Raw genomic sequence first — 12456 nt, 5'->3', positions numbered from 1 at the left:
TACTGTCTAAATGCTTCACATCAATGCTTCTTATTTAAATCTATGCTTAACATTTAAGGCTTTATAAATTTTTGCATACCCAAATTAAATAATACCTTAATACAGCAAATGAGTAACAAAGAAATACAATTATTTAGCCTAAAAGTAAAATGTTCACCAAAGCTAGCTCTTGTACTTGGAATAAACTATGATCCTGAAAACAGAAATTTCTAAAGCCAACTAAGGAATGTAACTGGCAAATACTGGTTCTGGCAATGATCCCGTTCTCTAGAGAATCGGACAGCACATCAAAAAGCATGCACTTTGGTAGACATGACCTCAAACTGTGAATTTAACACTTCATAGCTATGATCTACAAGTCAAGAGCTAGAGTTCTTGAGGGGACTAATGGGTCAGTCTGTGTATAAAAATACCCATCAAAGTGGTGGCATAATAAAAAAAAAATCACGATACTTATTTTCTTCCTTTATCACCATATTATGTGATGAATATGATCACTCATGAGTCTCTCCAAAGAATATTTACCTTAGTTTTACATTCTTGAACTTTGTGATGGTTTCCATTATGAAGAGCTGCTGGAGTAGCATATAACTCTTTTTCTGATCTATTAACTTTTACTTCATTAAGGATTTCACCCCCATAGTCTCCCAAATGATATCTTGAAAAGATAATAAAGTATAAGAAAATAGTTTAATGATAATATATATATATTTAAAACAACATTTAAGTAACTGAATCAGCAAAACAGAGTTATTAATTTTAAGGGGGTGGGAAGGGATGAGACAAGGCCTCAGTGTTCAGCAGGCGGCCTCGAACTTGATTCAGCTCCTGATTCTCCTGTGTCAACCTCTAAACTGCTGATATTACAGGCAAGTACCACCAACCTAGTTTACAATATTGGATTGTTAGGGGAAAAGTTACAAAAACGAAGTAGGTCATATTTGAGATTCACTTAAAAACACAACCAAAAAGAAACCTTAATATTGCTTTAGATATACAATACATAACCTAATCACATAATGTGTTTTATTAACCACAATACTGAGAGTATTGTACAGAATGGTTATTTCAGCAACCCCACAAAATTCCCTAAAACCTAATAGAACTTTAGTCTATTTCATTATGCAGAAGAATACTTCACAGATCATAATTCCAAAGATTAGAAACAGGAAATTTTGCCTCCCAACCATTCATTTCCTTTGAATAGTGTTTAAAAAAAAAAAAGGTAACAGAGATATGGGCAAGATAATTCTTAAGTTTCATTAAGAAAAATCCAATAATTATGCCAATATCCACAAAGATCAATTCTCTATACTAGTGGTTCTCAAACCCTTTGGGGGGGGTTGCATATCTGATATTCTGCCTATCAGCTATTTATATTCATAACTAGCAAAATTACAGTTATGAAATAGCAAAAAAAAATTCTATAGTTGGAGGTCACCACAACAAGAAACTGTATTAAAAATCGCAGTGTTAGGAAGGTTGAGAACCACTGCTATATACCAAAATACCCTGCCCCAATAAATTTCAAATCTGTAACAATCTAATTTATAAAACAACTAGTAATTGCAAATTTTAAAAAGGTAAAAACAAAATTCTACTAGATAATCAACATCCAACATCACAAAGTCTGGCTAGTGTGGGCTAGTATGGAGCAGTAGCAATGTTACCTTTTTTCCACAACTTCCAGCGTTAAGTGCAATAATTCCCGTTTGGTTTTCTCTCTTCGCTTAATCATTTCCAAAATTGTTATGGCTCTGCTGAACTCCCGCCTCAGCTTCAGCATCTTTTCATAAGAGGCTTCATCATTCTTACGGTTCTTTTGAAATAACAACAATTTCAGAGAACAATGAAATTATGAGTGTTTCATTTAACAAGTTCTTACTAAATCTCAATTATACATTTTAAATTATTAAAACAAACAAATAGCCACATAGCAACTCTATAAGAGCTCATCTGTTTAACTTTGAACATTTAAGTACAAGCAAATGTTTAGGTAAAAAAAATGTTGGTTAATACTGGCAAAGAAAGAATAATTCTGATGTGGGAGGGAATCCATCTGAACCTATACATAAAATCCAACAAAATCTAGTATGTAAAAATTATAAAGTCCTTCTAGTGCAGTAATGTGTTACCCAATGATAAAAATAGGTCTACCAAGACCAAGGTAACTAAAAAATAGCCCAAGTGAGTGTCTAACCATATACCCATACAAATCTGTTAAGTAGCAGCTAAAAGGTTTACAATACAATCAAGAACAAAACTTCACTTCCAGCAATTCAGAAGACTGAAAACAGTATATTAAGTACCTCCAGAAATTAGATTCTCCCATTTGTCTTTCTAAGTGAGGACTGATCATCTTACCCCGGGTCGTCTTTCTTGTTTATCTTCTTTAGGTGTATAGATTTCAGTATGTGTATCATATTTTATAGGTCTATATAAGTGAGTATATATACCATGTGCAAGTCTTTTTCCTTCTGAGATACCTCACTCAGAATGATCTTTTCTAGATCCCACCATTTGCCTGGAAATTTCATGATTTCCTTGTTTTTAATTGCTGAGTACATTGAATGTAAGAGAAAACAAGTAACAGGACAGGAGCCTACCGCAGAGGGCCTTTGAAAGACTCTACCTAGCAGTGTGTCGAAGCAGATGCTGAGACTCATAACCAAAGCTTCAGCAGAGTGCAGGGAATCATATGAAAGAAAGGGGAGTTAATACGACCTGGAGAGGACAGGAGCTCCATAAGGACCAAATATATCTAGGCACAAGGTTTTTTTTATGAGACTGTTTCTCCAACCAAGTACCATGTATGGAGATATATATATAACACCTCTGTTCAGATGTAGTCCATCGCAGCTCAATATCCAGATGTGTATAGTAAGGGGAACAGGGACTATTTCCGACATGAAGGCAATGGTGGACTCTTTGACACCCCCTCCCCCCGGGAGGAGCAGCCCTGCTAGGTCACAGAGGAGGACTTTGCAGCTAGTCCTGAAAAAACCTGATAAATCAGGGTCAGATAAAAGGGGAGGAGGTCCTCCCCAATCAGTGGACTTGGAAAGGGGCAGAGAGGAGATGAGGGAGGGTGGGATTGGGAGGGAATGAGGGAGTGGGATACAACTGGGATACAAAGTTAATAAACTGTAACTAATATTAAAAAAACCCAATATATTCTAATTAAATTTATTTTCTCCAACCAAGGACTACTCATGGAGATAACCTAGAACCCTGCATAGATGTAGCCCAAAGCAGTTCAGTGTCCAAGTGGGTTACATAGTAATGGGAAGAGGGACTGCCTCTGACATAATCTGATTGGCCTGCTCTTTGATCACCTCCCCCTGTGGGGGGAGCAGCCTTACCAGGCCACAGTAGAGGACAATGCAGCCACTTTTGATGAGAACTGATAGACTAAGATCAGAAAGGAGAGAACCTCCCCTATCAGTGGACTTGGGGAGTGGCATGCATGCAGAAAGGGGAGAGAGGGTGGGATCAGGAGGGGAAGAGGTAGGGGCTTATGGGGGGATACAAAATGAACAAAGTGTAATAAAAAATTAAAAAAAAATGACATTCTCATTCTTTGATGTAGACCTCATTTCAGGGGATGAAAGAGATCTAGCAAAGATTCCAGGCTTCAGAATATTGCTAACTTCTTACTAGTAAGCATAAAACATAACTTGGACAAAAGGTGGATTTGCTGCAGTAAGCAGCATTCATCAGAATATAAAATCAGCAATGATGTTAAGTCAAATGTCCCACAGTGTCTAACGTATACAGAGCCACATAAACCTCTAATACTTTAACTGTCAGACAGACCTACACTTAAACTTTTCATTTTTAACAATTGAATATAATATTAGAAAGAATTTTTTAAATGCTAAAAATCTCATAAATAGAAGATGAATGAAAATAAAAACTGAATAAAAAAAAGAAAAAAAGAAAGCCCTGAGTTATTTATCTTTTGTGAACAGTTTCGTGAACTTGGAAAATAATTATCTACTGAAAATAGCGTAAACCATGTTTCTTTATGATAATATATTGGAGTATTTTTAAATGCTAACAGGTTATCTTACTCATTTGACGAAATGAATATTCACTTTTATCATCATCCCCACCCTCAATTAGTACTCACAGAGCAAAGTTTTAAGCAATTTTTGTGGGATAAACAGGCAACAGTAACTTAAAAATTAACATGATCAAGAGCAAACTTTAAAGTGTGTACTATACTGCTAATATTATGTTTTCTGGATACATGTATTAATACACATAAGAAACACACACAAAAAATACCAAAATATGAATATTCATATGAGAGATCACATTCACATGCCAGGGAATAGCATTCAAAAGTATAGCAGAAATTCTTCACCATCTATTTGGGTATAAATTATTCTTCATAGCCTTTTCTCTTCTCAGTTGTGTCCGTTCTATACTCAAGTCATTATTTTTAAAATAATTTCAAACATGCAAAGTGAGGAAAAAAAACACAAGTATTTTCCATATTTAAACAGATCTTCCAATAGTTTCCAGTTTAGCATTTTCATCTCTAGCTATGTGTATAAACATACATAATATTTGCAGTATTATCCAAAATGAGATGAACATATGTCCATAAATATTCTAATCTGTTTTTATAAAAACATTGTCTTAATATAATCACAGCACAACAACCAAAATCTAGAAACTAAGACTAAGAGAATGAGTGGGGTAGCATTTTTAAATTTCAAGATCATTTTGTTTTTTTGTTTTTATTTTTCAAATCTGACTCAGAATTAAGAACTGTCTTCAGTGGTCATGTTTCTAATATTTCCATTATTTGGAAAAGTTGTTTTTCTGTGCTCATGCTTTCCCCTCCCCCTTTTATTTAATGAAGAATATCCCTCAATTTCAGTGTCACTGATGCTTTTCCGTAACTCAATTCAGGTTATATTATTTTGGCCTGCTACCACAGAAATTATATTGAGTCTGTCTCACATCCTATCAAGAGAGTTAGATAACACAATTTGTCCCATTACACTGATTACTCAATTAAGATGGTGTCTGCTGGGTTTATCTACTAAAATATTATTTCCCCTTTAAATTACTCTAACATGTTGTAGAATTACATAAGAATTGAGTTGGTCATGAAAATTTCCTTCATTAGTTTAATGTTGAATTATTCTCTCACCTTAAATAATTATTAGTATTGTAGCTGCCAAGTGGTGAAGTTTAATAAACTGTTTCTGCTGATCTGATATTTTTAAGTTTGACATCTAACTAAAAAGAAGTAATGAATAGACTAAAAAAATGTACATAAACATAGTTGAAAATTTTTCAGCTATAAAATAAAATTATATTTAAAACAAAAAAGGATAAATTTTAAATCATTAAACAAAATAAGCCAATACTCAGAAAGACAAATATACACATTTTCCCATGTATAGAATTTAGACTGAAATTTGTGTGTACAGATGTTTATATGTATAGTCATGAAAACAGAAAGAGGATGAATAGATCTAGAGAGGGGCATAAATACATGTGACACAGGGCACAAGGGAAGACTATCTGCAGATGTAAGAAGAGGACAGAAGAGTGTTGGGGATGGGAGAAGACAGCATAAAAACATACATGAAAGCTGTCACTTTGAGTATTAACTTAAAAACTTTCACACGTTCCCTGGACTCATGGGCAATTCTACAAGTTTTGATTCATTACTCTCATTATTTTGATGCTTAAAATAATGTTTCCCAGTTTCCTTCAGGTTGGCTTCTGTACCCTACTATGGCTCCAACATTCTTATTTTCTTGTATACCAGAATACTTCTTCCTGGCTTATCTTTTTAGTCAACATTAAAAATAACATTGATAATGTTTCTATTCTCTTCAAACGGCTTTACTTTCTGGTTTCTGTTTACCCCTTCTTATAACTGTCTCTGTTATGGGCCAACTCACGTTTCCTTTAAAAAACATTTTTATTTGTTTTATCTTAATTATATGTGTGTATGCAGATATGTGTAAAAGAGTCCATGTGTCCACAGAAGTCAGAGGTGCTAAGTCACCTTGGAACTGAAGTTACAGGCAATTGTAAGCTGTGATCCAAATTTGGGTCTTCCCTAAGAACAGCAAGTGCTCTTAACTGCTCCATCTGTCCAGCCCCTAAGGATTAACTTTTTTCCTTCTTACTGCAGCTACACATTATACTTCTGTACCTGCCATGAGATCCCCAGGGAAGTGATTTTCAAAGTACTGTCATTCTGAGTCAACTGCAAATCTTTTTATAATGAAAGGTGATTCACAGACAGTTAATTGATGTGCACAGGCAGAACTGAGAACCTGGGGGTTTCTCTTCCCACCAAATTACTTTTTTGAGCGAGGCAGAGGTAGACAGATGGTACAAGCAATAAATAATACTGTATCTATGTAGTTAGCATATTAAATATTAAATACAAGTTCTGATTGAAACTTCCTAACTAGTACATTTAGATAAGATCATCTGCTGTAAAAATGTCCTAAAGTACTTATTAACATCCAAGTTAATTTTAGTTCAGTGAGTTATAAATTTTAGACTAACATGCAAACATTTCAGTAGTCCATTTTGCCTTTGCACAAGCTGTGTTTTTAAGTTTAATGAAGCAAAAAGAAAATCGGCCTTGTTATCAGGAGTATTACCCAGCATGCCCCAACCTGCTCACCTCCCCATACCTATATGCAATATGACCTGTGAAGCACTTTCCCATCTTTCTAATTTTGAAACACAATAAACATTTGTTTCTAATTTTGAAACACAATAAACATTTGAAACAGTGCATGGCAGGGATAATCGTAGATTAGAAAGGATAATTAAAAAAAAAACAAACAAAAAGCACTGAAAAGGATAATATAGTACGCTGCAGAGGAAAATGAAAATAATAAGGTAGCAAAAGGTGAGAAGCAATGTTAGGAAAACCTGGTATTAGTGATGGTGAGGTGGTGACATGCCTACTTTAAGAAACAGTTGTAGTTCTCATAATAAACTGCTAGAAAAGACTACAGGTATACTTTTACATCCAGAATGTTACTTACATCCAAAGAAATACCATCAATTTTCGCGTCTACTCACTAAAAGGAGAACAATATTACTTTCCTTCCAGAAAAGACTAGAGTATGTTTACAGCGCCTTCCAACTGATGAGACTGCTTTAAAAGGCAGCTGGGGTCTCAGACTCTAATGCTGACAAGTCTCTTCATCGGCAGTCTACACGTAAGAGAAGTTTAACCTTGTTCCCAAACTTAGTTCATCTTAGTCTTTTCTAATCAAGATGTTGCATTTTCAAAATCCTTAGCTAAGACCGGAGTGCTAAACTGAGAACTAGGCCTGTGCTAGTAGTGACAGTCATATTTTCTTGGGAAATTCATCCTCTGATGTTTAGGAAAAAAAAAAAATCACATTCATAATAAAGACTAATATAAAAACTCTAGTTATTAACCAGTAGGAGAGTTTTCCTAAAATATACAGCGCCTGCATCTGCTATACTTCACAGCTGTTACACTAACAGCTGCCGAAGACAAGCTTTCAATGTTAGGAGAAACAAGAATCCACAGAAAACGCTTTGTTCCAAATTATAAATCTTCAGTTTTTAGCTTATGTGTTCCTGATTCCTTGTGATGTTAAGAGAATATGTTATTATGAGAATTGCAAGGCAGTGAATAACCTCCTAAAACAATACTTTCATTTTATGCTATATCATATCATTCCACAGTAAAATCTGTTTCTCTTGAAATCTGGCTCACACTTCTGAATTCAGATGGAGACATTTCTATCAATTTGAAATGTGACACTACTGACAAGAAAATGAGAAAAAGATGCCACTATTACATCTGGCATCTGCCAGAACAACTCTTCCTTACAATAATACCATTTCAAAACTCCTAAGTAACCAACAAGAAAATGCAGTGCTCAAATTCTTAGCTTCCCAAACAGAAGTGATACATGAGTACATTATGAGAGCACTATACATGAGTGCATGTATAGTTTACTGAGGAACTCAACACCTGTGAGGTGTGTAAGCACAAGAAACTCTTCCTATTGTTAAAACTCCAAGTATAAACTAGTTATGATCAGATCACTTAGGAAGGAATAGCAAATACTCTATAAACACACAGTCAAAAGGTAAAATAAGAGTAGGCTTTCAGCAGGTCACTGTGTTCAAATGACTGAGGATAGTAAACACTACAAAGCTACATTCAATTATATATGATGCAGATATTACCTTCCGAGTCTGCATTTTCTCTGTTCTCCTCCGAAAGGCAACATAAGGGTCATTGTTGGTAGAGCCATCTCTTTTCTCTTGCTTAATCTGGGGAATGAGGGATGGCCCCCTGCAATTTTTCCGTTTTCTCACCCAGTAGTCATATACAGCTTTAATAAGGTAATCGTCTTCATTTAGCAGCAGTTTTGCTTCTTGAAGTGTTACAAGCTAAATAGAAAGCACAAGATGTCACCAATGGATATGTTTGAGAAAGAAATCAGGATAAACTACAGGAATCAGAGAAAATATGATCCATTTAAATAATTACAATTATATATTATGATGGGAGGTGACGATATAATTCCACTTAACCTAGCAAAAGTCTCTTAAACTGGATGTTATTTTTAAAAAATTCATATTTTGCCCAGAGAAGTAATGGTTCTACTACTTAAAATATTTAAGGAGCTGGGAGATGGCTCAACTGGTAATATGCTTGCTTTCTAAGCATAAGAACCTGAGGTCAGGCATCAATACCCACATAAAAAAGGTGCGTGGCATGTGTGCCTGTCATCCCAGTGCCAGGGAGCTGGTGGCAGAAGGACCTCTGCATCCTGCCGGCTGGCTTGTCCAGCCAAGTTAGCAAACTCCAGGTTCAATGAGGAACTATCTCAATAAGTAAGATGGAGAGTCACTGAAGAAAGCAGGTGTCAACCTCTATGAGTAATTTTCTCATGTAAGTTCCTGTGTTGACCTAACTTTACAGAACAAACGTACCTAATCACTGGACTCCCTAAGTCTGTGATACTGACTTCTCAGGTTGATTAACTGGCCTATTACATTCTGGCTGCCCTAGATAGCAGTGTGTGTGTGTGTGTGTGTGTGTGCGCGCGCGCGCATATTTGCACACACAAAACTCTTCCTATTGTTACAAATGGAAGTCTAACCTAATTATGATCAGGTTGTTAGGCCAGGTTAAACAAATACTGTAAATAAATGGTCAAAAGATCAACTTAAGTAGGCTTTCAGCAGGTCATATCAATGTCACTGTATTCAAATGATTAACAATAAAACACTACTAAGCTACAGTCACTTAAACCATTAAAATCTTGCTGCGTTCCTTCAGTAAAGATTTACAGCATTAAAATGATTTATCTTTTTCTAATTTAGAGTTTGTTGTAAATAACTGACACCTTGATTTACATCCTGCTAGAAAGCTAGTTGACCGATCTCATCTTCTCAAGGAGCAAGGCAATGTATATGGCTAAGCAACTTTTTATATAATTTATTTTTAATTACATAAGCATTATACATAAGCATTATACCCTTTAATGTCTATGTCAGAGCTCTTATGAAAAACATCTGTCAGAGCTATGACAATATCTTGAACAGGGGAGCGCTGATAAGAAGAATTTTTTAATATTAAGCCAGTCGAGTAGTGGGGTTACCCTTATATGTAATCCATACAAGGAAAAGCAGATACTGATAAGTCAACTCACACATTCTAGTCTGCGTGGCAATCACTTGAGTACAAGAAAGGATTAGAAGCTGGGCACGATGGTGCACGTGTGTAATACCAGCACTTGGGGAAGCAGAGACAATTGATCTCTGTGAGTTCAAGGCCAGTTTGGTCTACAAAGACAGTCCAGTACAGCCCCGGCTACACAAAGAAACCCTGTCTTGAAAAAATAAAAACCAACCAAACAAACAAAAAAGGACTAGTATTTCTAAATATGATCTTTTCTTAAAAGTTATTTTTTTAAGATTATACTTTTCAAATTTGTGTGCATATAGATGCATGCCATGCCACAGCTCCTATGTGGAGGTAGAGGGGGACAGTTTTCAGGAGGAGATTCTCAACTTCCACCCTACTAAGGCAGGTCTCTTGTGTCTGCTGCTGCGCTGTGGTGAACTCTAGGTTAGGAGCTTCTAGGTGCTTCTCTATCCCTGCTAGATACCTTACAAATGCAGAATGGCGACTTAGGCCACTGCATCTGACTTTTGCATGAGTTCTGAGAATTGAACTCAGGCCGTTGCTGATGCTATCTGCTGCTTTTAGCTCCCTGACCTTCTAAATGGGTTCTTAAATAGGTAGCTTCAACTGTTAAAAAGTTCTCTGGAACATATAAATCCATCCCTAAGGTCTACAAGAACAGGACATGACCAGAACAAAGACTGAGCTTTCTGTGGATTTCTTTCCTGTACATCCATGTGTGCATGGCAGAGTGTAGTAGATTGAACTCAGGACCTAACGGGCTAAGTGAGTGCTCACCTACTGACCTACACTACTAATCCAGAACAGACTCTTGAAGCTTGTAAGATTCTACCTCACACTGACAGCATCACTGCATCACTGGCAGCAATCATGTGCTCTAGAGGCTAGAAACACAATGCTCAGTTCTGGGGCCTGTGCTTCAGCTGTTTGGTTATTATGTTGCTGATATTATTTCATAATATTTGCTAATTAAATCCGGATCTTAGTCTAATTGTAGAGTGAGGAGGGGAACAAGGCTCTTTTCCAGTCAGCAGAGCAACAGTGAGATTCTTATCCCACACCATAATGTGACTACTTCCTATGCTCCTGCATCTGCCAGAAGATGTAATCACCTGTTTACCTCTCTTTCTGGTGCTCTTTGCTCCACCTTGCAATTCGTTTTCGTCTTTTTAAATATTCTATATTACAACTAATAATTTAATACACTATTTATAGTTAAACATTCTGACATTTTCCCAAGTATCTGAAAAATCAAAACCCCATGCCATTTATGTATTTGTTCATTCATTTGTTTATGCTTACAGGGTATTGCTCTACTGTAGTCCTCTACAGTCCTGCCTCAGCCTTTTCACTACAGGGATTATAGGTAGGCACAATCATGCTGGGCTTTTTCTACCACTTTGCACTGTTTTTTTTTGTGTGTGTGTGTGTGTTTGAATCTGTCATTCAGCATGCTTTTTATTCACTAAAAAGCAGTGGAAGCTAGTAGTGAACTGGCAAAAAGGTTTATAATAAATTAATTAATTTTGACACAGGTCTGGGCTACTTGATCACCTGGGCATCAAGAGACAGGGAGGGAGGAAACTCTTACCCCTGGGCTTTTCTTTCAGACCGACACAAATTATGTGGTACCAAGGACTGCTTAGTTTGCTGACAGACAAACCCCAAGGTCTTGCAGTTTCAATATATTTTGAAGAAACAAAAAAATTACAAAACAAATTTAAAACTAATTTATAAAACAAATACATTATAAAAGAAAATTAATGTTTTTTTAAAAGAAGTCAATTAAGCAAAAAGAAAGTATCAGCTAACCATTAGTTCAGATTGTGAAGAAAAGGAAAATAAACTAAGACAAATTCTCTAACTAAAACTGACAAAATCGAAATAAAAGCATTTGGGACTCTAAGACAGTATACTGGTATAGTCAGATATAGGCACAGGATGGTAAAGCTTGCATTTCTTTTCTATATGGGTGACTCTGCCACAGGCCATCTTTGTCTCAGCTTTCTTCTTTCAAATCTGGTGGTTTCTAAATAACTAATCATTTACATTAAATTTAATGTGTTAAATGGTACTTTTTTTACCTTATGATCTCCAAGAATGAATAACTACAGTTGGTTTACAATGGACATAGTGAGGAGTGACGTGATTTTATGCAGATGACATAAGAAACATTTTTACCTATCAAATCATTCCTAACTTCCAGTGCCACACAATTATGAAAAGCCAATGAGCGGAATTTCAAATTAAGTAGAAATATACACTATAACACACTGAGTACTCTACATGTATTAAATTGAAGAAAAAGTATTTTTTTAAAGGCCCAGAAAATAGAAAAGGTCTTCAAACTACAGTAATGAAGCTCTGACAGAATCCCAGTCTCACACAGGATCTTGGAGAAAGCATTGTAACATCAGCCAAAAGACATGTGTTCAAAAAAATTTTTTAAAGTACTTCTATTTCAATTCTAACCCTATAAATACCATAGCTAAGTAACACACTATGTTCCTTCTTCATATGGAAAGAAAACTAATCCACTAAAATTCACACTATTTCCATGTGTAAAGACAAACACTTGTAATCTCAACAGCTGAGAGTTAGAGGCAGCAAGATTAGGAGCTGCAGGCTAGGCTGAGATCCTGCCTCAAAACAAAAAGCCAAGTAGCCAAAGAAACAAACAAGCAATCACATTATTTAATTTATCTCATTTGAGATAACTATTAAAAAAAATCTTTTAAATTCATTCTTTCTTTCAAAGC

At 35.6% G+C, this 12456-nt stretch overlaps 1 protein-coding gene across 3 annotated transcripts in view; it reads right to left on the bottom strand.

Moving 5' to 3' along the window:
• Epc2 (enhancer of polycomb homolog 2) overlaps nt 1-12456 on the bottom strand; it is a 90219-nt gene that overhangs the window by 22310 nt on the left and 55453 nt on the right. For all 3 annotated transcript variants that reach the window (XM_060390133.1, XM_021654037.2, XM_021654038.2), the window contains exons 4-6: nt 8227-8433; nt 1671-1819; nt 526-658 (exon numbers count right to left, since the gene is read on the bottom strand). In XM_060390133.1, coding sequence (XP_060246116.1) covers nt 526-658; nt 1671-1819; nt 8227-8433 — 489 coding nt within the window. The remainder of the gene's footprint in view (nt 1-525; nt 659-1670; nt 1820-8226; nt 8434-12456) is intronic.

Source organism: Meriones unguiculatus, chromosome 8 (genome assembly GCF_030254825.1).
Source record: "Meriones unguiculatus strain TT.TT164.6M chromosome 8, Bangor_MerUng_6.1, whole genome shotgun sequence".
Classification (NCBI taxonomy): domain Eukaryota; kingdom Metazoa; phylum Chordata; class Mammalia; order Rodentia; family Muridae; genus Meriones; species Meriones unguiculatus.
The sequence above is the reverse complement of the archived record's forward strand: the minus strand, read 5'-3'. Positions and strand labels throughout refer to the sequence as shown.